At 40.7% G+C, this 26,331-nt stretch overlaps 1 protein-coding gene across 2 annotated transcripts in view; it reads right to left on the reverse strand.

Moving 5' to 3' along the window:
- Positions 1–229: 229 nt before the first annotated feature.
- AHCYL1 (adenosylhomocysteinase like 1) overlaps positions 230–26,331 on the reverse strand; it is a 41,043-nt gene continuing 14,941 nt past the window's right edge. The window contains exons 2-17 of one of the 2 annotated variants that reach the window (XM_061410889.1): positions 15,419–15,530; positions 13,014–13,157; positions 11,527–11,627; positions 11,016–11,118; positions 9,031–9,125; positions 8,346–8,452; positions 7,409–7,525; positions 7,090–7,153; positions 6,226–6,314; positions 5,801–5,871; positions 5,119–5,213; positions 4,941–5,039; positions 4,513–4,581; positions 4,013–4,091; positions 2,781–2,901; positions 230–2,277 (exon numbers count right to left, since the gene is read on the reverse strand). In XM_061410889.1, coding sequence (XP_061266873.1) covers positions 2,271–2,277; positions 2,781–2,901; positions 4,013–4,091; positions 4,513–4,581; positions 4,941–5,039; positions 5,119–5,213; positions 5,801–5,871; positions 6,226–6,314; positions 7,090–7,153; positions 7,409–7,525; positions 8,346–8,452; positions 9,031–9,125; positions 11,016–11,118; positions 11,527–11,627; positions 13,014–13,157; positions 15,419–15,530 — 1,473 coding nt within the window. In that variant the 3' untranslated portion in view covers positions 230–2,270. Of the gene's footprint in view, positions 2,278–2,776; positions 2,902–4,012; positions 4,092–4,512; positions 4,582–4,940; positions 5,040–5,118; positions 5,214–5,800; positions 5,872–6,225; positions 6,315–7,089; positions 7,154–7,408; positions 7,526–8,345; positions 8,453–9,030; positions 9,126–11,015; positions 11,119–11,526; positions 11,628–13,013; positions 13,158–15,418; positions 15,531–26,331 lie in introns of those variants that run through there. The other variant, XM_061410890.1, reaches the window with a different exon arrangement.

Here is a 26,331-nt window from a genome sequence, read left to right on the forward strand (position 1 = left end):
GCAGGAACGAAGTTAAAGTGAAAGTGTGCAGGCCCAATGCTGGGCACAGAGCAGACACAAATTTAAGATATTACTGAGGAACTCTGCATCTAGCCTCTTCCTCTACATACTAGGTCCTAAAAAATCTCTTAGATATTGCTAACTGACCCATGACTTCTCTCATCTTGGAAAACAGATTCTAAATGAAGGTGTTGTTCAACCAAGAATGACACAGGATTCCAATAAGGTCTTATCATTTTAATTGACTTTAATGATTATTGCTCATCTGCAAGGATTAATATTGCATTCATTAAAAATCATTCAATACAAAATAAACTTGTTCCTCCTAAGTTGCTCTCCACATGCTCCCTCTGATGCCAGACATTTTCCCACAGTGTCCTTTGTTACATGGCTTGACAGAGACGGAGCCCTTACCGAGTATTCCTATGGACACAGTAATAGATATGGGAGCAGGGGGCAGGCCAGAGGGCAGCAGGACCTGAGCCCCATCCCTCTAGCAGAGCTGACATGATGGATACCACTGCTGGCCAGGTTATCTCCCCTAAAGGATGTGCTGTTCTGATTGGCTGGTTAAATGCCCTGGGAAAAGGGCTTAAACTCTTAGCATCTACAAAGAAGAAAGCATGGTTGCATTGGCAAGGAGTGGGAAGGGTAGGGAGAAAAAAGAAAGGGAAAAAATTTTTGGCAAGATCACTGTCCCCTGATAGGAAGTCACAGGGTGGAAGCTTTCCTTTCTTATATTTCTGTTTTTAATTAATGCCTGTCTCTCTGATCAATAGCAACAGGGAAATGAAAATTTCTAGTATCTAGCACTAATGCCTGACCCAACTTTGAAGGATCACAAGCTACAACAAGTTGAGGATTTAGAATCCTGGATAATTATGCACTTAAAGCTCATGAGCATAAAGCTCATCTGACCATGCAGAAATGCTGGTAAGCAGGGTTCATGGCAGGGGAATACATCATCTTTCTGATTTCTAAGAGCCTTTCTGGGGATTCTTACAGAGTGTGAGCCAGGACATACCGATTACTCTATGCACAAACTGCCCTTTGAGGTCTCAGTTCATACATTTTCTGTGTCACGTGTAAATCAAAAGTGGTACTACTTCTGTAAAACTAAAGTTATATGGGGCCTAATGTCCCAGACAAGTTAAACAGAGCCGATTTCCTTCGCCCTGGCCCAATTTAGCCTTCCTCCTCCCATCCACACCTATCTCCCTTTAAATATTTTAAATTGCAGAAGCACAGCTGATCAGACATTTGCTCTTAAAGAGAGTTCAGTGCTATATACTGACTAATGACTCAAGAAATTTGCTTCCAGCACAAGCTGATGGGCAGAGCTGATAAAATCCGCTATTATGGCCTCAGTTCATTGATGCTATGAACTATGGGCTAGAAACTGGGATTATCAGAGTTTGAAATCAGCATTTCTCTAGACTCAACTCTGCACTTTTAGCTCCAAAGGTTCAAAAGATAAACTGATAATAACTAATCACTCAAGCAGCTCCTCAATATTAAGACTAAACGTTTTTCTTACTTAAAAAACAAACAAAAAACCCTAAAACAGAAACAGAAATAAATGCTAGGGGACAAAATTCAACTGAACAGAATAGTCTGGTTAAAAACCTGGAAAATGAGAGGGTCTGGTGGGAAGCGGAGGAAGGGCTGTACTAAATCCAAGTGGGCCTACTGGATCTTAACAAGCAACACTCACTAGTACACATCTCTGAACCAAACATACCACCTTTACACAGGAAACAGGGCTTGGAACATCTAGGGGAAATTAACATGCACCACCTACATCTAACCTACCTGCCTGGTAGGTACCATCCCTGCTCCTCTGAAGAAGTGAAAGAGCACTGATTCCAGCAGCTGAGAAATGGGCTCTTTTAAGGCAATTTAGACATTGCAGATTGTTCCACACAGACGGTACCTTAGCGTCTCCTGTTAATAAGGTACCCAATTAAGACTATTAAGTCCCCAGAAATGCAAAAGAAAGGATCACCTTTCTGGGCTGGGAGAGTAAAATCCTTCTTTAGTGACTAGGGTGAGAAATCTTTAATCTCAGTTTCATCTAAAGAGCCATGAAGCAAGTTCCTGCGTGGTCTGTAGAACTTGGATAATGAAATGAAAAAAAAAAAAACAAGAAAGAAATTATAGGAAAAAAAAATCAAAAGGAAAGGATTAAGAAGAAAATAAAAGTTATTTTAAAAAATATTTCTTTTAGAATTGTGTGGTTCATGTGTTCTGGTCCTTGGTAATATGGTCCATTAGTATCTGTAAAGAAAGAGTGACTGGTTAGCACTTGTGTCTTCCACATGAGAGTTCCAAGAGAAGAATCAAAAACAGAGAACACTCTCCAGGGTCTTCCCTCGCACAGGCCAGGGATTCCTGCAGTCATTCCCCACGGATCATTTCTCACTGTACTTCCACAGGATTTCCAACAATGCCATCTCTAGCTTTCTCTCCTGCTCCCTAATAAGTCAGTGATTTTCAATGTGACAATATGTTAGAATAATCTGAAGAAGTTTTACAAAATAAGCCTGGGCCCCATTCTAGACTAACTCTATCAGAATCTCTGAGGGGAAGGCTCAAGCTCCAAAATTTTAGAAAATGCTGACTTCTTTACATTTACTACTAGATAAATACTTTTTCTGTTTACTTTTTAGTGTGGGACAGAGTTCTTGTATATTTCAAAATCAGCTATACTACTATTTAGAAAAGTCTGCTTGGCATAATATCAGGGACAACATCTTTTCATTTACTTTCCCCCAAGTTACCTGTAATAATTGGGTTTGAATGGCCCATTTTTGTTGAGTCCCAGATATTTTGCTTGGTCATCTGTCAGCTCTGTCAGGTGGGCATCAAATGATGGCAGGTGCAAGCTGGCAACGTACTCATCTAAGAAGAACAAAGCAGCAGGGAGCAGACTCCATATAAAATATGCCTCTCAGGGCATAACCTCCCATTACTTCATCTGAAGCTTTCTGAGAGATAGGACAAGGCTTGGAATAACACTGAAAGAATCTAACTTGGAATATTCGCCTAATTAAAAAAAACACTCAAAGCTGTCTTTAAGGTATCTTTCAGTACAACCAGAATGTATTAAGAAAGCCATTTGCTAGGGTGGTACGGCAACTTGTACCGCCCCATTCTTCTCTGGCAAAGCTTCTGGGTTCACCTCAATGGCCAACATACCACGGACTACCCTCACCTTCCTGCAGCAATTTCCTTAGCTGAATTATAGTCAAATTCAGAGTCAAGGTGGATCCTAGTGAGCTCAAAAGAATTAGTCATCAACATTTACTTAGGGTAAGATCCATAATGGCTTCAAATCTTTGGATCACAGATTTCTAAGGCAGCTGGCACAACTATATTAGTTTTCCATAGATAAGCTTCCTGGGCTTTTACCTTTATGAATATTAATTAAAAACCAAATAGCAATCAGAAGTAAGCTGCTGGAGGGGACAAGAATAAGGTGGTTTTTAGCTTTAAGAGGACAGGGGTTTGGGCTGACGAATGAGAGGGGAGATTGGCATCATATCTGGAAAGGTAAGCATCTAAAGATGATGCATTTGTCATGTAAATACAGCACAGCTGACCGCTGGAATGACAGGAGACTGCTTACATGTCTCACAGAGGATGGACAATAAAACCTGTATTTGGTTTCTGTTTCTTCCATTTTGGTCCCGGGCTGTAATCAGTGGTAGTTAAGTTTACTGAACTTCAAAAACTACTTGGGATATAAGAGCATCTACCCTAAACCACTGTGCTAAAGCACCTTTACTCATTAGCTGTATTTCTTGCTACAATTTTGCAATGTACGTATTCTCACCTTACCGATAAAGAAATTGAGGCTCATGGAGATTAGAACTTGTCCTGAGGTCCGAAAACCATTAAGTGCCAGCGCAGGGATTATAATCCTGACTCTAAATCCAATGCTTTTCATGATACTCATTTTACCAAACCACCCAACATCTAGGGGTCAACACAGGTTTCTCTTTCCACTCACCCATTTTCTTAGGGAGCAAGTATACATCTTGTTTGTATCGTCCCTCAGGCGCATTATAGAGTTCTATCAGTGCCAAAGCCTAAGGCAAAAGTGGGTCAGAAAACACAAAAACACTTCTTAGGGACATTAAAATAAAAGTAGGTTTAACAGGGTCTTGGGGTAAGTACTTAGTGAACTACCACAGCAGCAGCATCCAGGACTTCGATTGTAATAAACACCAGCACACATCATAAGAGGATTTATTGGTGTTTTTGCTTAGTTCCTAATAAAAGAACAGACTACATACAACTACGCTGGAACACTGTATTCCTAATGAAAATAGTTAATGCAAAGGAACACGAATACTGACTCTACCTAACGATTATTTTCTATACTTGACAACTTGTAACTTGAAGAAAACAGGTTGCTAAGAACCCAGGAGGCCACGCTCGCACTGGAACTCGGTCTAGGCCCAGATCCAGGCATCTCAGTGCAGGCCAGGCTGATGTTCTGTCACGTACCTGTGTTGTAGCTGTGATGGACAGAACAAAGGTAGGGACCGTGGAGCAGCTCAGATTGAGCAGACGACCCTGAAATGTTGAAACAGAGCCCTGGGGTGAGTTGTGTGATCCCTGTCACATCACAAAAGCCACGCAAATGCAAGAAAGGACTTTATACCCCTCTCAACTCAGCTGGTAGAAGTACAGTTCCAAATCAGGACTCTAGGTTTTATCTTATTTTCTGTAAGTCCATCTGAATCTGACACACTAATGAATCAGTTGTGGTCAGGGAGTGATTCTATTTTGGGAACCAGACTATATTTGAGAAATATACTTCTATCCAAAGATAGAGCTCAGGGAACAACAGGCCGAATATGTTTACCCTGCCACCCCTCCCCCAAGGGTGCTAAGCACACTGCTGTGCTGCCCGAACCCTACAGTATGTGCACCTCTGCCAGAAGGACGACACGTTTGCCATCCGGCCAGATGACATGATCCACCTGAGAACGTACTCGCTCCCATGTCAGCTCAGGAGTGCGGAGGCTGGTCTGAAAGGAAGAGAGCACAGCTGACTGGCTATAATGGAAGAAGGAAAAAAGGTCTAGTAACAGGTAAGAGAAACCTTACCACATCAATTTCTGTGTTTGAGTGGCCCATATTGCATACGATACAACTGTTTTTCATGCGATCCAAATGCTCCCGTGTCACTACATTCTTATTTCCTAAAAGTAAAATAGAGTAGCTGAGGAAAGAAATCCTGTGGGGGAAAGGTACTGACTGACTTTCAGTTAAAACATGGGAAAGAACTCCTGGCACTGAAGAGCATGTATACACTGCAAGCAAAGAAGTGTGTGTTGCATAACAGCTCTTTAGGTTCAGTTATTTCATTTTAAGATCAAGCAGTACATAAAGACATCAAGGAAAAAGGCTCTTTGTTCTGGAAAATATGTTAAGGTTCTGACTGCTTACTCTAGTTCTCAGACTTTTATGTAGGACACAGGTCTTACCTACTTTATATGAAAGTCAACTAGATCACATTCAAGATTTAACCTCAGTTAATACTCTTTCATGTATACCAAAGCACTGCTGGGCTTCCCTGATGGCTCAGACAGGAAAGAAATTCCCTGCAGTGCAGGAGACCTGGGTTCCATCTCTGGGTCGGGAAGATCCCCTGGAGAGGGGAATGGCTATCCACTCCAGTATTCTTGCCTAGAGAATTCCATGGACAGAAGAGCCTAGCAGGTTACAGTCATGGGGTCACAAAGAGTCAGACATGACTGAGTGACTAACACAAAGCTCTGACACTCACCTGTGCAAGTTATTACAACATCAACTTGCCGGATGACTTCATTTAGCTTTACCACCCTGAACCCATCCATGCTGGAAGAAAAGGAAGGAATACTATGAGTAAGAGTAGGACGGAAGCTGGTCACAAAATGAGGCAAATTTGTTTCTGAAGTTAGATCTAGGGCTACCTCACTGGAATGATAAGTGATAAGCTGTGCTAAGAGATACACACTGGCCCCTTCAGACTGCCCAAGATTCCATCCAGGAAGGGAAAATACCAAGAAGCTCTATGAATGCCCTATGATTACAATGCAGAGAACAGAGCAATCATAGCTGTCTCCTCCTTTGAGGAATTTTCCCAAGGACTAGTTAATACAATCAATCACAAACTCTTGGAAATACAAAGTACCTGGAGCCAATCTAATGGTATTACCACTCTGTTCTTACCAGGCCTGCAGAGCACAGATGGGGTCAATTTCCGTGATATAGACAATTGCTCCAAGGGCCTTGAGAGCAGCACAGCAGCCCTTTCCCACCTGCAGACGTAAAACAGAAGTCAGGTACACTAAGGCGTGGGTATTTAGGATGGGTTTCCCTGACGGCTCAGCGGTCAAGGATCCACCTGCAATGCAGGAGATGCAGGTTCGATCCCTGGTTTGTGAGATTCCCCTGGAGTAAGAAATGGCAACGCATTTTAGTACTCTTGCTGGAGAAGGGAATGGCTATCCACTCCTGTACTCCTGCCTGAATATCCCACGGACACAGGAGCCTGGTGGGCTATAGTCCAAAGGGCTGGACACGACTACTGAGAAACTGAGCACAGCACACACACATTTGGGCAGATAGGCTCTCTGGGAGATGGGAATTAACCTCCCTAAACCCATCAATCATCTAGCAAATCCTTGCAAAGATGCTCCAATCCAAGCAGAGGAGAAACTGATCCTGATTATATTGTGATCAGAGAAGTGATTTAGCAGACATTTCATAGCAAAGGCTGGAGACTGGGACAGTAAAAGAGATAAAGGAAATGAAAGTATCACCATCAGGGAAATGGACCAAGGAAGAGCAGCTTGGTCTGAAGGTTACCTTCAGATTCTTATTCTAGGAAAACTTGATTAATCGTCACTTAATTCATTCCCTATGTCTGTATTTGTAAGTGTGAATAAAGGACTTTTACTACAATTTTGAGATACTTTGTCTAAAAGCATATTTTAAACTCTATCAGTACTCTACACTGACAACACAAATCTCCTTCACTCAACATTTGTAACAAGCCTGTGAAAAGGCAGACACTGAGGCCCAGCTACTTACCTCACCATAGCCACACACTACCACTTGTTTCCCACCAAACATTACATCTGTGGTCCTCTTCAGGCTGTGGAAATAGACAAGGGCTCAACTCAAACATTATTAGCTGAAACACAGTCCCTCTGAAAGTAAGTGTGGGGCAACGCCCCATGAAAACTTCAACTAGAAGCAGGTTGGACTCAGTATGAGATAGAACCCCTCTAACAAACTTTTAAAGCCACTGGAAGACCAGGGGGCAAAACTGGAATGATATCAGACTAACATTATAACCCAACCCAAATTTATCTCCTACAAATCTGAATAATTATACGTTTCAACCTACCCATCCAAAATGGATTCTCGGCAGCAGTATAAGTTATCAAACTTCTGTTTGGTAACAGAATCATTGACGTTCATGGCCGGAACACAGAGCTTCCCAGCTTTGGAGAGCTGATACAGCCTAAAGGGGGAAGAAAGCCACAAAAACAAAAACAAAGTTAGCTGGTAAAACACAGTAACTGGCAAAGTCTGCCTAATTCTCTTCAAGCTCTGTGCTGCCCTCCCCAGTCTTATTTATTGCCCAAGAATATCAGTAAACAAGATATTTCCTTGTTATCCCTCCTCATGTCTTTTCATTTTCTCTTCCCCAACACCCACTCCTTTTTTTTGGAAGGAAAAAAACAATCTTTCAATTTAAGAAATTTACTTCTCTTCCATAAAAGGGGATACAGTTCCTTAGACCAAGCATTTTCTCTATCTTTAAAAAAAAAAACAAAACCCACGCCTACTTCTGAATAAGATTATCAATGATTCTGATATGGTTCCGTGTGTGTGTGTGTTTAAGCATATGCAAGGTGCCCCCAAATGAGAAATACTCTCTCAGGTATTTTTTTAGGTATTACAACAAGCAAATCATATTTTGCCCAGGTTTATTTTTTTAATATGTATAACATATAGTTTTACAATAGATTTTTTTATTTTAAATATAAAAGTATAATCTAAAATCAAATACAGGTTTTCAAGATATACTCGCTCCCTACCTCCCAGCACTGATTGAGAATCACAGTGGAATAAATGGGTGAGAAAATGTCTGAACTAGAATCTGAAATAACTTCTTTAGGGTCTCCTTGATTTTTTAAAGGTAAAAACTCAAACGTTTTATCTAATGAAAATACTCCCATTTAAGTTACAAGTCGGAAACACAGCCCTAAAGCCTAAAAGAGACCAGAAGAATCTGCTGAGGCAAGGACACAAGGGGCAGCTACTCCAGAGTCTGTTACCTGTGAACACCAGTCACGCTCTCTTCCACAATGCCTCGGATCTTCTTAAACACGTTTGGATACTTCTTATAAACCCAGTGGGTTAAGTCTCCCCCATCATCCAGGATCTATAGAACAGCCAGAAGACTTCTATGGGCATTCAGGCTGCTAGAGCTGGGGGGAACTTTGAACCCACTTTCTGCACTAGTAAGAGAGCCCTATATGTTTTGGAAGAGCACTCCTCAGAGCTCCTTAGAGCAGGTTTAGATAATGGAAACACAGTCAAATTTGTTGGTGTAAATGGTTAAAAGGATTCCTAAGTTTGTTCTAGGCTACAGTGAAGAGTAGTGTAGGCTAATCACAGACTCATTTTTAGTCTAGAGCCCTGAAATACAGCCCCTTGGAACACAAAAGGAGCTGGGGCAGGAAGGAAAGAAACCATAATTCTACTCCAAAGAGATACCATATCACGTTCTTCTATTTCATTCTGCTGTGTTTGAGCCACATGTGTTCAGTTGGTTTTACCCTTCCCCCGCCTTTCCATTCAGCACTGAGACCCATTTTGAAAAGCTATCAAGCTAAACACTTTGGCAACAAAGTAAGTGCGTAAGACCAAACATCCAAAACATATTTAGGGAACCATGCTTTGAGGGAAAAAAGGAAAGAAATCCATTGTCAAAAGTATAGGATGAATATGCATTATTACCATATTGGCTTGCCACCCATCCATGTTCACACAGCGGTCAATACACCACCAGAAGTCATCTTCTGACTCGCCCTTCCAAGCAAACACTGCAACTCCTGTAGAGATGAAAACAAATCAGCTGATTCCTCCTTTGGGCAGTGTCCTACACCAACATCTCTGAGATCTGAAGAGAAAAAGGCTATGGAAATTACTCTGGAAAGGAAACAACTTAGGAAGGGCAAAAAGTTAAAAGAGCATCTTTAGTCCAGAAATCAGTTAAGAATTTAAGGGATTTTTATTTTTAAAAGTATTTTAGAACCTTAAATGTTATTCTCTTTGGCCAAATTTTTCTTTTAAATGATTTTATTTATTTATTTTTGGCCGTGCTGGGTCTCCGTTGCTGCATGGGCTTTTCTCCAGTAGCGGCAAGCAGGGACTACTCTCTACTTGCAGGCATGTGGGCTTCTCATTGTGGTGGCTTCTCCTGTTTTGGAGTATGGATTCTAGAGCATACAGGCTTCAGTAGTTTAGCACATGGGCTCAGTAGTTGTGGCTCCCAAGCTCTAGAGCACAGGCTCAATAGTTGTGGCGCACGGGCTTAGCTGCTCTGTGGCATGTGGGATCTTCCTGGATCAGGGATCAAACCCATGTCTCCTGTATTGGCAGGTGGAATCTTTACCACTGAGCCATCAGGGAAGCCCCTCTTTGGTCATTTTTTATATGGAATTTTCTTCTAAGGAGATAAAATGAAGCGGGAATCAAAACGAAGTTGTTCATTACATTGTTTATGTTAGCAAATATCTTGAAACAACCTAAATGTTCAACATTAGGAAAATAGTGAAGTAAAAAATCACATGGTCACATGACTATTATAAATGATACTGTCAAATTTTTGAGAGACATGGAAACTACTTCTGAAGATGTTATATTTAGGTTATAAAATTGGACATATACTGAGACTTATTTCATCTCTGTAAAAAGTGAACAGAAAAAATGAGAAATATATTTATCATATATCATGCTATGCTATGCTATGGTAAGTCACTTCAGTCGTGTCCAACTCTGTGCGACCCCATAGACGGCAGCCCACCAGGCTCCCCTGTCCCTGGGATTCTCCAGGCAAGAACACTGGAGTGGGTTGCCATTTCCTTCTCCAATGCATGAAAGTTTAAAGAGAAAGTGAAGTCGCTCAGTCATGTCCGACTCTTAGCAACCCCATGGACTGCAGCCCACCAAGCTCCTCCATCCATGGGATTTTCCAGGCAAGAGTACTGGAGTGGGGGGCCATTGCCTTCTCCGATCATACATCATAATATATGATAATAAAAAAAGGAGATAATATATTATCTCTGTGTAGCAGGATTTTAGGTTTTTTTGGGAACCTCTAAAATTTTCTGCAATAAATATCTGAAAAGAGTAAAGAAGAAAAACAAAAGTGAGATACAGTTGCTTTCTGAGGATCACAGGAAAGTGGAAGAACCTTAAAAACCTTCAGAGTGATTTTCCTTTGAACATTTTAACAATAAAAATTGTTTTCTGTTTAACTGAACGCATAACTAGTTCATATATTTTCAGTTCAATACTGAACACCAAATTATCTAATGAACTATCAGATCTAATGAACACAAGGTACTTCTTGTGTCCTCTCAAAAGTGATGAAACTTTTGTGAAAGGAGACCAGCTGAGCTCATACTCATATAGCTCACATAGTTTAAAGTTTTTATTCATTTAATATTACAATTAGGCATTTCTCCACATATTAGATTCTTTACAAAGATCACTTTTTAAAAAAGTGAATGGGTACAAAGATCATTTTAAATGACTATATAATGTTCCATTATGGATCTGGATCTTCACTGTCCATTTCCTTCCTTTTGACATTTTTTATTATCCTCTACATTTTATAGCTCCTAGACATACATGACAGTAAAGATAATACTGGTATGTAAAAATTATGTTTGGATATTTACTTTGAGGTAAAGTCAGTGAAAAACAGCTGAACTTACCGGCCTCAGCCAGTGCTGCAGCCACCTCATTCTGAGTGGAGTAGATGTTGCAGGCAGACCAACGGCACTGTGCCCCCAGGGCACAGAGTGTCTCAATCAACACCTACATAGATGTGTCAAGAGACAAAGTGAGAAAGATGAGGCCCAGACAGGAGTGCTGATTAAGAGAATACCACCTAGGAACTCAGTGGCAACAGGTGCAACACTGGGAAGTAACAAAAGGGTGTAATCCCCTACTTAATAAACTGGAATCTACCTTTACCCAAAATAGGTAATCTGAATAACATATTTATAGCTATCATATTTTGCAAATCTAGATCTCCCTAAGGCAGGTTTGTTAAAAGTAAGCTATACAATCAAAGTAGAAAACCCCGTTATAGTGTAACTGGAAGGTTCAGTTGGTAGTCAGCATTTGGAGGTTAGGTAGGGAAGGAAAAGCAAACAAAAAAAATCACCACGCCCCTCCTCAACCCACCACCAGAAGTCCATCATTTTCTCCCATCAAACTCACCGCTGTCTGGGCTGTGATGTGTGTACAGCCCACTATTTTAGCACCAGCCAAGGGCTTCTCCCCCTGAGCACGTTTCCTGAGTGAAATCAGAGCAGACATGTCTGTGAAAGAACAGAGGATTTGAGCTAGGTCTGCACTAGTGAGATCATTAATTTCTGCCCCAGCAACATCTAGGGCAGAGATGTGGTGAGGTAAGGGAGAAAAACTATTTTTTTTTTTTTTTTGGCCTTGCCACACAGTTTGTGGAACTTTAGTTCCCAATCAGGGACTGAACCTGGGCCCTTGTCAGTAAGAGCACAGAGTCCTAACCACTGAACCACCAGGGAATTCCCTCTAAGCATATTTATTTGATGTCCAGCAGCTTCAACTGCAGAACAAGAGGAGGCAGGGAGTTGTCATCTAACCACCTGGAATTCCTCTCTTCCTCTACTGTTTCAGCCTTATATGTAGAGGGCTTGAAAGTGAAAAGTGAAAGTGTTAGTCACTCAGTTGTGTCTGACTCTTTGTGACCCCATGGACTGTAGCCCGTTATACTCTTCTGTCCATGGGATTTCACAGGCAAGAATACTAGAGTGGATAGCCATTCCCTTCCCCAGGGGATCTTCCCAACCCAGGGATCAAACCCAGGTATACTGCATTGCAGGCAGATTCTTCACCATCTGAGGCACCAGGGAAGCCTGTAGAGGGCTTATATGTAGTCAAATTCTCAAAAGTGGAAAGTGAGTGTCATCCTTCCTTTGGGAGAAGAAGGAATAGTTATGTCACTGGCTAATGGATTCCTACAGAGTAAAATCATCAGACCTGGAAGAAAGACTTTGCATCAGCAGACGCCACTTGCTTCTGTTTTTCTATGCTGCCTAATCCTATTCTGTCAGTTTTTCTGAATTCTGTACTCCCGCCCAGTATAGAACATGTTTCCAGTGTGAAAGCAACAAAAGTAAAGAGACATTATTTTGAGTGGGGCTGGGTAGAGAAACCAAGATTTAACTGATGGTCAAATTATTTTTACTCTTATTCCAGCAGAGGGTGCTCAGGATCAAAGATCAAAAGAGACCCTAGGTCACCACATCCTTAGCTGAAAACCCTCCCAACATTTGCTACTTCTGAGAAATCTGGGTCTCTGAGATTGGCAGCGATGGAAGGATCCCGCAGAACTAACCACTAGGTACTGATCCAGGACTTGCTGACTCTGCAAGCAGATCTCTGAATATGGTGTCATGGGGGAGGAAAAGAGAAACTACTCTGTGTAATTACCACACGCTGAGAACAGGAAGCAGCAGAGAGAACAAGAACAAGAATCCTGAGGCTCAAGCTCCATACAGAGAGAGCTGTTACATAAACAGCTCCATACAGAGAGAGCTGTTTATGTCCAGGATATTGGAGTTTCCCAGGAGACTTTCGTTAGCTTTCAAGCCTTAAATTGTTTGTGCATCCTGATGACCAGCAAGTGGGTTGCTTCTGGTCCCCAACCCACTCCCTTTCTTTACCTTGCTCTGCAATCTCAATCTCCCGGCGTCCAAATTCTGCCTGCTTGATGTTCTTCACACAGAAATTGCTGCTGCCCTTGGAGTTGGTTTGCTGCTTTTCTCGGGGGGAAACCTCATCATCAGAGCTATCTGTGTAGGATGCAGCTAAAGCCAGGAAAGAAAGAAATGAGGAAAGAAAAACCTCAATGGCCCCAACTCCACAGGGTGCAGTCCCCAAAGGACTCTCATTTAAGTTAAGCAAATGCTCTTAATTGGAGCCACCTTTAACATCACTCTCTGTTCTACCTTTTACATCACTCTCCATTCTACTTCAGGTCTAAGAAATGGTATGAATGAAACTCCTGTAGATCCTTCAGTGTTGTGGCTCTTTTACCCATCCTGATAATTCTGCCATCAATGCCTGTGATAAGGAGCTACTGATCCCAAAATATGCACCAGCTCATGAGGTGCTTGGTCCCAACTGGGACTGGAACCAGACATGGCGAAAATGGAAGAGTAATTTAGGGCATATAAGGAATGCTATTTCCATAGATCACCAGTTCTCAAAATATCTAAAGCATATACCAGAATCACATGGAAGGTTCACTGAACCACAGAAGGCTAGGTCCCACTGCCAGAAATTCCCATTCGGTAGGTCTCAGGTGGCACCCAGGAATTAACATTTCAAACAGGTGCTGCTGATATCGCTGTTTAGAGGACCAAACTCTGAGACCCATTAATGCAAAAGGATACAAACAATAAGATAATCTTTTATTATAAAATCTTTTAGAGATTTTACACTAGGTTGCACCGAGGAACAGAGAAATGACACAAAAGATAAGCAGCTCCGGTTCTATTGCCAGCCCTGAGACCACTCAAGACATTCAACTTTATACAAGCAGCCTCACAAAACACTAAAAAAGTCCTTTCAGATAGACATGCAGGAGGACATGTAACAGTCACTCTTTACCTTTCAAATCACTCCTTTTCCATTTTCCTCATCACAGACCCAGTATACCAGGTCTCTCAGAGTGCTACATACACATCCTCCTCTGTCCAGCCAGCACAAATAGTACTAAAGGTTATCTACCCACTAGCACAATCTAACTCTCTCACTAAGCTTTTTAACATGCTCTACTAGGTCCCCATAAAACATGGCCATCAAGATCTTTAAAACTTCCTTAAAGCTTTTGTCACTCATCTCAATCTTCTTTCTCTTATAACTCAATCTTTCAAAATTTTTTCTTTCTTAGCTATAACTAACCTGCTTGTCACCTATCACTTTTTGTATCTATCTCACTCCAGGACACTTTTTCATTTATGACAGCCGTTATATCTGGAACTTTCCTTGCACACAGGCCCACAGTGAGTGTGCACGTTCCCTTCTCTTCGAACTAGACCATGTGCATACACTGCCATTCGTACTTGTCTGCGTATCCTGTCCATGGGGGGGACACAGCGTAGTGGCACAGGGCAGAGGAGAAGTTTCCAAAAACTGTTTGTTTATTTTTTAAAAGTCCTTGTACCTCAAGCCCAGTCCTTAAGTTAATAATACAATGCAAACAAGATTCTGGCAAAAGAGAAGAAATGGCTTTTGGTACAAATTCCTTTGCTGACATTTACAGCAATCTATGACCTTGGGCAAGCAAGCCTTTTAATCTTTTAACAATGTTTCCTCAAGTTGAACATTGAGGGGGTTGGATTATATGCCCCATTTCCTCCAGTACTCAAACTAAGATTGTATATCCTTTTCCATGGTAATTTTCTGATACCCTCCTCTAAAGTTGAGAACAGCACAATTCAAAGCAAAAAAAAAAAAAAAAAAGATTATATAAGGTTAAGATAGGAGAGGAAAACTAAAAAGAAACAGCTGGAGCCATGTAAATTGGACTCTTTCCCATTCCAGAGATTAACAGGGGAGGATACTTCAACATCAAGGGTAGCCTAGTAACTAAAAAGAGTGAAATACCAATTTTTTGTGATGATTCATGCAGTTAAAAGGCAAGAAAAAAAATAGGTGACAGGGTATATCTTAAACAAAGAAATCAGAAATTATGCTTCCAAAGTATACCTCTTTTTCAAGGCCAGTTCTGTCAGCCAAAATGATTCTCTCCCTTCTCGATGTGGGCAGTAAACGTGGGAATGGGAACTGGCCCAGTACTATCAACCACGCACTGGCCACAAACCACAATCAGAAATCATCAGGGGAGGAAAGTCTCAAGACGACAAAAGCTTCTCCAGCTACAAGCCTGGCTGGGAACATTCCCATTGCCACCCGCTAGTTATCAGCTTTTAGCACAAAGATGGGCAGTCCTGACATGAGGCATTTTCAGATCCTAGATACGTGAAGAGAACTGGGTAGAGCACTAGCTCAAGGCTCTGGAACAGGGACGAGAGATCAGAGAGAACAAGGAGTTCACACCTACCTGAACTGTAGCTGTCAGTGGAGGACTGAGAGATAGAGCGAGACAAAGATCGTCGGCCAGTCTTGGTGGGGAATTTGGTGAACTCCTGCATGTCATCAGCAAACTGAATTTGCTGTAAGAGGAAGATGAAAAGTTGAAACTTAAAACAAGGATTCTATGAAATGTTTCATTTTTAAAGGCCATACAATGTCTCCCTTAAAGTTAATGTTACCATGTGAAAGTGAAAGTGGCTCAGTAGTGTCCAACTCTGCGACCCCATGGACTACAGTCCATGGAATTCTCCAGGCCAGAATACTGGAGTGAGTAGCCTTTCCCTTCTCCAGGGGATCTTCCCAACTGAAGGATTGAACCCGGGTCTCCCACACTGCTGGTGGATTCTTTACCAGCTGAGCCACATGGGAAGCCCAAGAATATTGGAGTGGGTAGCCTCTCCCTTCTCCAGTGGATCTTCCCGACTCAGGAATCGAACCAGGGTCTCCTGCATTGCAGGCCGATTCTTTACCAACTGAGCTATCAAGGAAGCCCTAATGTTATCATGTGGCTCCTACTAAATCAGCAATTCTTCCACCAGAAATGAGGATGGCAGAAGCTATTCTTTGACTCCTCCCAAAATGCCAATTACTATCTCTTCTCAAAAGTTTCAGCAGAATTGGTGGGGGGGGGAAGAAGGGGAGCAGAGAGAGAAAGCTTAAGATCCAACTTGGTTCAGCATTTGTTTAATTTTACAGGTCTTCTTTCTCATATTCCATAAAGTTTTCTTTCCTCTTATAACCTCGACACATTAAACTCTTTACCCCCTTGTTCACAACTCTATCAAAAAGCAGGCATAATCTCTTAGGGCTTCTTCTTGTTTTTTATTTCAGAATATTCTCTTGTAGCATATCTTATCCTGAAGTTAGCAATGGTTTTGTTACTTGAAAAGATTATGAAGAGATGCCTTAAATGGTGATGGGCATGGAGGTGCCAATAGCCAGAGTCCAGTCATACACCTATCCTTTACAAAGGCAATGGAATAACACCAGAGCCTGCTATATCCAGTAAAATACTAGAATATCCTAATAAAAATTTAAAAACACACACCATAATAAATTCCAACTAATTTGAAGGAAGGAGAAAATAATAACTTGGTAAACTCTAGGTTTAAACCTTTCTTAAATGAAATAAAGCAGAACAATATAACTGTGGAAAGGATACTTGGAACAACTGGCTTTAATAAATGGCAAACAGCTTACAATTAAAATTATTTATAGATAAATTCATGAGTGTTTCTAAAGTGTAGGAAAACACTCTATTAAGTGTTTTAGACCTTCCTGAATTCCTGTTTAAACTGATAAACCCTTTCTTTGAAATGTAAAATAAACCTCAACCTCAGCTGAAAAACAGAACTTGAGATTCTGAATTGAGAAACAATTCAAGTTTGAGAACTTGAATCAAGCTTCTCCTCACAATCTGACTAAATCTGAAAAGGTTCCACGGAGAATTCATTAGGCTGTTTTCAGCAAACAACTGGAAATGTAACCTATTACTGGAAATGTAACCGATTACAGATGAAAATCTTCTCTCCATAATGCTGGCAGCCTGGTTACAGGCATTTTGAAGCCAGCATTAGTAAACTGTCCATTATTCACCTCTGCTAAAGGTTCCCCCTGTCTCATGTACCCTCCAGCTAGGGCAGCAGCTGGTGGTAGTGTAAGAGTCAGGCTTAAATGTGCAGCTAAACGTGAACAAGGCGATTACTGAATTAGGAGGAAAAAGTAAGGAAGAGGGAATCAAGAGAATCAAGATTTGTGTTTTTATGTCAAGAATCAAAGCAGAGAATACTGATGTCTTTGGTGTTCAGCTTTCTTTACGGTCGAACTCTCACATCCATACATGGCTACTGGAAAAACCATGCTGACGTTACTTTGCCAACAAAGGTCTGTATAGTCAAAGCTACGGTTTTTCCAGTAGTCATGTATGGATGTGAGAGTTGGGCCATAAAGAAGGCTGAGTGTCAAAGAACTGATGCTTTTGAACTGTGGTGTTGAAGAAGACTTTTCAGAATCCTTTGGACTGCAAGGAGATCAAATCAGTCAATCCTAAAGGAAATCAATCCTCAATATTCATTAAAAGGACTAATGCTGAAGCTGAAGCTCCAATACTTTGGCCACCTGATGTGAGAGCCAACTCATTGGAAAAGACCTTGATGCTGGAAAAGATTGAAGGCAGGAGAAGGGGACGACAGAGGACGAGATGGCTGGATGGCATCACCAACTCAGCGGACATGAGTTTGAGTAAGCTCTGGGAGATGGTGAAGAAGAGGGAAGACTGGTGTGCTGCAGTCCATGGCGTTGCAAAGAGTTGGACACGACTGAGCAACTGAACAATAATACTGATGTCATAGGTATTCAATTTTGTGGTTTTTCTTTAGGTTATTTTGTGAAATAGAGAGGAGGCAGAGTCCACAAACTTTTTTTTTTTAAGTATAAGGACAGATCCTAAAGGTGTGGAAGGGAAAGAGAGCTATATTCTTGGCACCTAGCCCAAGGTCTTGCACATAGAAAGCATTCAATAATTATCTGTGGGATGAGTGAGGCTTTCAAATTTCTTTCTTATATAAGATCAAACCAATCAAATTTCAAAATTAAATACTAAAGATTCAAGCGAAACTACATATACTACACCTGAACTTAATTAACAAACACTTTTAAGCATCTGAAGAAACAGCTTTTTAAGTTTAGGTGCTAAAACTTTAAATAGCTTAAATGTCAAAAACACAACTGCCTTTCCAAACCCAAACAAACCCACTTACTGAAGTGGCCACTAGTCAGCATCTGCCCTTCTAAATAGGATTTCCCACTGCGTGTTCACATGACTTCTGCAGTCAACAAAACTAGTTTTACTGAAGGGATTAATCCAGGACCAAGGTGATGACTTTCAACCCAATAGGCAGTTATTTTGGTGGCAGAAAAAAAACACAGTCAAGAGACTATCAACACCATTCAATGCTGCGCAGAGGCAGCTCCTTCTCCAACAGCTTCCCTGCTCCTGATACGGGCAGCCTGTTTGGGAGCCGCTTTCCTGTAATCGCTGTTACAATTCCCCGCCCTGTTCCTCTTTTTAGTTCCAAAGGTTCTGGATATATTCTCAGATACCACCTACCTGGGGGTGGAAGGGTGGGGGAGGGAACTGCAGTAACCTTTTCAGTTTTAAAAACAGAAAACAGAGAGAAAGCCTGCTGTGTCAAGATAGAAATGTATTTCTTTGGCAACCTAAGAACTAACAGTCATAATCCCACCTTGTATTAATACAGCTCATCGGTAGCCTAAAGCTTAGCAAAATCTTTCCCATCTAAAAATAGGAGACTGTTGCACGTGGCTTACTAATCACTGCAGTACCTCAACTCGCAAATAATGAATATGGTCCATATTTCAAGTGGGTAAAAAGTTAACTCAGGCTGTGACATGAATGGTTACTGTCTATTCTTGCAGCATTTTGATAATCTCAGTGCTTACAAATAAGACGATTCAGATACACACAGATGTACGATAACCTTGTCTTCTCTTCGACCCTGAGTAACTTGCAGAAGAGAACCTGTATCAACAGTTGCTGTTGTGAAATGCAGCTTCTTTGCCAGATTCCACCAGGCCCGCAAGCTCCACTGGCTGTCTTCACAGCAAGAAGCTCTGTCTTCTCTGTGGTGAAGTACCACCTGGAGTGTTATTCACCTTCACATTGTAAATAAAGACAGTGCTGCCAAAAGCAATTTATAGATATCACAAGTTTTCTCTCTAGTGAAATCAGATCTCAATAATAGCCTTCTAATTGGGTTGGACTCACTCCATTTAAGCTAAACATGGTCATTTAGGTGAAAACAAAACACAGAGAATGACTACAAAGTTGTTATGTTTACATTACTTCCTATTTATTATGATTTCTTCTAACCATTATTAAGTTTTTACTGGTATGCTTTCACATTTCTTCAAATCTAGATCTGTAAAGACTGCCAGGTCTAAATATGACATAGGATGGGGATGGAAGGGAGGGGAAAGAAGATAGGTTGAAATCTAAAGTGGATCTGAAAACCAAAAAGTCCTATGCTAAAGAACTATTCTGTGTTTTGATACTCACCTCCATAAACAGCAAATACACAACAAACATACTAATGTCCCTTTTTTTTTTTTTTTGGTTTATTTTTGGCTATGCCACATGGCTTGTAGGATCCGGGTTCCCTGACCAGGAACTGAATCTGGATTCACCGCAGTGAAAGCACCAAGTCCTAACCAATGGACCACCAGAGAATTCCCACCAGTGCTCTATTCCTGAACTAATATCAATCACATCTGAGAAAGGTTAAAATATCAGACTGACCCATTCTCCAAATAGGACATTCAAATATGGAAGTCTACTTGCTGTGCCTTAAAAACTCAATTAAATGTCAGGCCAATTTTACATGCTAACTATCTTAGAGCACTTTTTAAAAGATGACTCTTATCTATGTGATACTGAGAATGGTAAAGAAAAGTTCTACTGAAGATACAAATTGGGGTATGGTATACCACCATCTCGTGGTAAGTCTGGTGACAGTGAACTAAGAGTTGCTCTACAGAACTTAGCAAGAAAAAGGAATCACAGGCAATTGAAAACAACTCCAGAGAAGAAAAACAGTTGTATACTATTCCTTGTTGCTGCTGCTAAGTCGCTTCAGTCGTGTCCGACTCTGTGCAACCCCAGAGACGGCAGCCCACCAGGCTCCCCCAGCCCTGGAATTCTCCAGGCAAGAACACTGGAGTGGGTTGCCATTTCCTTCTCCAATGCATGAAAGTGAAAAGTCAAAGTGAAGTCACTCAGTCGTGTCCGACCCTCAGCGACCCCATGGACTGCAGCCCACCAGGCCCCTCTGTCCATGGGATTTCCCAGGCAAGAGTACTGGAGTGGGTGCCATTGCCTTCTCTGATACTATTCCTTAGTTGATCCTAATTGATACTGTTTTTACCATCAGAAGCTGAGTTTACTTCCACAAACACATGGTCTATCTACTCAGATATTTAAATAGCTTAGTCACACTTCCTTCCCAGGTCCCACCCAATTTTGCTTTCTAGCTCCTAAATCAGAATTAACAGCCACAAGAATTCTGCTATGATACTATGGCCAATGGACAGTGATCAGGGTAACACTCAGAGTATTACATTCATTTAGTCAACACATCTAGGAGGCACCAACTAAGTTGTCGGTGCTATTATAGGAAAGAGCTATGAAAGGAAATATGGTCCCTTACAATCTGTAGATGTGTTCTGATCCACAGTATAACAACCCAAAGCCATATGACAAATGGCTTTGTCATGGAATTTCACTGTTTCTTTAGGAACATGCTAGATACTGTAGTCTTCACAGCGTAATCTGGATATTGTTTAACTGAGGCCTCCAAAAACCAGAGGTTAGGCTAGACAACTTATTATTAAGATGTTATTTCACATGCCTATCTAATAGTTTTTAATTTCCTCAGAAAGGTTTCCTCCTAAGGGTGAAGAACTAGGCTCAAAGGTAAATAGCAATTATTAGGAAAACACATCATTAAGAAAGCATAGCTTGAAGTGAATAGAGGGTTCAGTCTTCCTTACTGCTGAGGATTATTTGAAGGGCCAATTATCTTTTCTGGTACACTACTGGTTTTCTCAGATGTTCTCAAATTTACATGATGTCCCACTGTCCCCAGCATATTATCTGTGCAATCTTTTCTGTTTAGAAATTATGGTCAGCACTGAAGTGACTTAGCAGCACATCTCTTAGCTAACCCTTGTCAACTGAGCAAAAAAGTGACTATCAGAAGCTAGAAATTTTAAAAAAGGCAATTATTAAGCAGTATGCTAGAACACCTTTCAGGATTCCAACCACATCTTTTCTAATCTTTTTTTCCCGCACATCTTCTGGCTAACTTATTCTTTCTTCTACAGACTTTACTCTCATCTGCCTTTTTTTCCCCACTCAGAGGAAAAGAGAGAATGGCTATCAGGATAAAAAGGTCTAAGACCTGTTCTTAATACTTACCATTGATCAGTCTGATTCCCATTTCAAATGAATCTAAAGAAATAGTTATCAATAAACACTAGCTTCTTGGTACAAGGACTATATAAATCTGAACATCTTTCAGACTTGCAATTATAATGGCAAAATAAATTTCCCAAAGATGAAGGACATCCTTTTCTCAACTTGTAGCCTGCAGGTATATCAGAAAACAACTCATCTCAAGGGAATCAATCTCAGGCCACACAGTCAAATCAAGAGCCATCTCCAGTCATTTCTTCCATTCCCTGGTGCAGAAACCAGTCTTCTGAAACTTGGTAGGTTTTGGCTGCTCACTCTTCTCCTTCCCTGTCTCAAGTTTCTTAAGTTCTCAGTTCCCCCAGATGGGCCCTGAGTTTCTATAGGGAGGTGGGCAGGCAAGCTGACTACAGCACACATCTCCCTCCCCCACTCCACCTGGCTCTGTGTCTCAACAGTAATAGGATATAAAACACACACACACAGCCAGAAGCCAATTCTGCAGTCAGAACAAACACTGTATCTCAACAGTAGTAGGATAACACACACACACACACACACACACACACACACACACACACACACACACACAGAAGCCAATTCTACAGTCAGAAGAAACACTCCTTTCAAAATGGAACTCAACCTGATCCTTCTTTAATGTTGCTGGGAGCAAGGGGTGAGCAACACCAAGCAAGGCCCACACTGTTGAGTCACTTAAATGGTAAGTGAAGTGAAAGTCGCCCACTCATGTCCGACTCTCTGCAACCCTATGGACTGTAGCCTGCCAGGCTCCTCTGTCTATGGAGTTTTCCAGGCAAGAATACTAGAGTGGGTTGCCACTTCCTTTTCCAAATGAAAGGAAGGAACATAGAGCTTGAAAAACTCTGCCAAAGAGTGGTTTACCCTATAAGCTACTCCCCCTCTCTTCATACCAGACTGTGCATTTCATAGGCTTTCTACTGATATTATCTCCAAAAGTGCACCAGTGAAAATGAGTGATCTTGGCCTCTGATTGCCAAGTAGAGATAAAACTAATAGGTTTAAAAAATGGCAACAAGAGGAAAGGCGTCCCGATCTTCTGAAAACCACAAATTACAACAGAACATAACATGCATCCAGACTATGTTTCAAAGCGTATTTAGCTATCTGCCTGGCCAGTTCCTAGTTTCTCCTCTTCAATCAATACCAATATTGTATGAAAACATGCCTGTCATTCTTTTTCTCCTGACACTGAATTATCATTAACTCCAGGTTAATTTTGGGGGGGGGGGGGTAATAGGTGACTGAAAAAATCTAGGTTCCTGAAATATACCCATGTCTTTAGAGATACACCAAAACTCCTCCCCACTCCAACCACTGCACCCCCCCATCACCACTCTTGCACTTTGCCTATCTTTATTATAATCATTTTCAACATAAAAAATTTAATATAAAGGACATTTGTATACCCTCCATCTAGACTGAAACTTTCCCTTTTCCATATTAGATTTCTTTCTCTATATGCACACATGCATACTTTCTAGCAAAGCTATTCTCCTGCGGAACCACTATAACATTGTAATACTTAAGAACATTAACAGTTCCATATCATCAAATATCCAATCTGTATTCAAATTAATTTTTCTCAAGTATATCCTGCATAGTTGTAAACTCAGCTCTACCACCTCAGGATGGAATCAAGGTTCACAAAATATATTTGCTGTTAGGTTCTTTCGGTCTCTGCTAATCTAAACAAGTTCCATCCCTGCCCTACCCCCACCCACCACCCCCTCCATAATTTTCCTCCAGAGTCCAGGTCAGTTGCAGTATAGAATCTCCCATATTTTGAAATTTTCAGGTTGTTTCCCTCCTGTGAACTGAAAGTTCAGCTTTGAAGTTGGATTAGAGAGAGATTAAATTTGGCAAGAATATTCCATAGTTGATATTATATACTTTACTTTGCACTTCAGGAGGCACCTAAAGTCAGGTTGTTCCACTATTAAGGACACTAACTTGAACCCTTGGTTAGAGTGATTAACATCAGTCTTTGAAAAGAGTATTTTCTCCTTTGCAAGCAAAGGTTAATTTGTGCGGTGATCCTTGTCAGCAATGTCCTGTTCCCTAGTGACTTTACCATCTGTTCATAATCCTTGCCTGAGTCAGTTACATTGGGGAGGGGGGGTTATAGAACCCTGATTTCTGTCATTCCTTCCACATACATTAGCTGGCATTCTTTTGCAAAGAAAAGTTCTTTTTTTTTTAACTTGTCATCCGTATTTTTATTTATCTATGTTACACTCAATTGCATGAGTGCACTGAACGCTCCAGTTGTCCCAAACTGGGCCAGCGGGAACTTCCTTTAAGCTAACTTTTCTTCTGACATGATCGCCTTTAAATGACTCCTCTCTTTCTGACATACAAGATATATCAGGCTCATCTTGTTCTTTCTCTGCTTCCAATCTAGAATCAAGTCATTTCTCCAAGGAGCCCTCACTTCTTTCAGAGGGAAAAGGTATTTAGAAACTAAAATCTGGATACAAGGTCTGCCCATTGCTATGAGGTGTCAGTGCTTCTAGCTTCTTGCAGTAGAGAGAGAAATTAATCTTTTGGTTTTACTCATGAATTCATATCAGTACTTCTATTTCAAATTTAACACTCAATTTTTAAACTTCTCATTTTCCTATTTATATCTTTTCTCTTTGGTGACAATCCTGACTTCGAATAGCAATAAAATATTTACTTATTTGCTTTAGCCTACAATGCACATAAAATAATTTCAGAATTATAAGACTAATATTAACAATAATCTTTGCAGTGAAGTGTCAATATTTCCTTGAAGTTCTTTTTGTCCTTAGGATATATTTCATACAAAAAAGGAATATATTTCACAAAGAGTATTGCATAAGCAAAGTACTTTTTTTCTAGGTGACTGTGTAATCTTCCAGATATGCAGTTAGGTTCATTTGTTTGTTTATACACAATTTTAAGGTTTCCTTTGTCTTCTCTAATTTTATTTTTGACATATGAAGTACACCTCAAATTTTAAAGATATATTCAGGAAAGGCTCATTTCCATTCTTATCCCCCCAACTCTGTTCCACTCTCCTCTATTAGTTTCTGGTTTACACTTATGTTCATTTTTGAGGTGGGGAAAGCAAATATGAATTTATATTCTTATTTTCCTTCTCTTTTTTCCTACATTTTCTGAAAAGGTAGCATGCTAAAATATTCTGCACCTTTTTTTTTAACTTGGAAATCATTTGTATTGGTTCATAGAGTACAAGAATCAACAATTCTTGAATGCTGGGAAAGACCAAGTCTGGTTACCTATACAAATATTATATGTTGTAATCAAAAGTCATCAGCCTTAATTTGCTCTTTGGTGCCAATATTGATTTTAAGGGAAGCTCACAAAGGGTTGCTGAGGGTTGGACACGACTGAGCGACTTCACTTTCACTTTTCACTTTCATACATTGGAGAAGGAAATGGCAACCCACTCCAGTGTTCTTGCCTGGAGAATCCCAGGGACGGGGGAGCCTGGTGGGCTGCCGTCTATGGGGTCGCACAGAGTCGGACACAACTGAAGTGACTTAGCAGCAGCAGCAGCACAAGATGTTAGGGGGCTTCCCTGATGGCTCAAGCGGTAAAGAATCTGCCTGCGATGCAGGAGTTGTGGGTTCAATCTTTGGGTTGGGAAGATCCTTGGAGAAGGAAATGGCAACTCACACAAGTATTCTTGTTGGGAAAAATCCCAGGCACAGAGGAGCCTGGTGGGTTACAGTCCACGGGGTTGCAAAGAGTTGGACACAACTGAGCTCACACACGCACAGACAAGATGTTAAACTGGCAAACCTGACTGCAAAGTATACTGGAACATTTCTTAAGATGAAAACTTGTCAACTGCTTACAAATTAGGTAAATCTGTATTCTTCAAACAAATTGCTATGAGGAAAAAAAGTTAACACCGAAAGCAAGTAAATAGTGGACAGCTCTAAAGGAAGACGGAGTCTGTGGCATTTTGGAAGGAAAGCCACATAGATTGAATAAATGTCATCTGTGTAACTTCTTAGCCTATCAAGTTGGAACAAGATTAATTCTTCCTTCCTTGATTTGGAAGGCTAGCTTAAATAAAGTTTAAAGTCAATGGCATCTTAGAAACTTAAATCCTCTTCACATATTCATCTGAGTGAGTGAATCCCACCTGTGATATGGCAGAAGAAATACAAGTAACTCCAAATAAGTAGCAGCTGAGTCTAAAAAGAATCAGTTTCCAGAACCCTAGACTAATACTCAACAAGGGTTAATGAGATTTTTTTTTAGTCACCATCTACTGCTTTCCATCAAGGAAGGAAAAAGCCATCAAAACTCAATATTAAATAACATAATCTGACTTTAAAGACCTAACATTAAATACTATGTAGTAACAGGCATTGTTTCCAAAGATGAGTGGGTCAATGGGACCTTTCAGAATCCATTCAGTAGTTAGACTGGATATTTTCAAGTTCAATGGACAAGGTGAAACCACTTTAAAGATAAGCAGCACAAGCTTCAGTTTCCCAGCTCTTAAAAATAAAATACATAATTTTAAGCTTCTAGAGGGAGAATAGAGACAGTAACACATGGACAAGAATCTATCAAAGATAATCAGTCACATTAAAAACATAATTGTATTTTTAATTATAGAGAGGCAGTATTTGCCATCCTTCTTGACTTTCTAACTTGAGGTGTTTATGTTCAATTTTAGTTAAAAATCTCAGTTTAAAATCATGACCTTAGATAGCCTATAAGAAACAAGCTGGCTGAAGAAACTGTCGGCTGCAACTTCTTTGGAGTTAATGAAACATGAGAGATACCTGTTGCTCCAGAATGAATACAGTACAATCCCCCTCCACTCTCTGCCTCCCATACCAGAC

The sequence above is a fragment of the Bos javanicus genome, chromosome 3 (assembly GCF_032452875.1).
Source record: "Bos javanicus breed banteng chromosome 3, ARS-OSU_banteng_1.0, whole genome shotgun sequence".
Taxonomy (NCBI): Eukaryota; Metazoa; Chordata; class Mammalia; order Artiodactyla; family Bovidae; genus Bos; species Bos javanicus.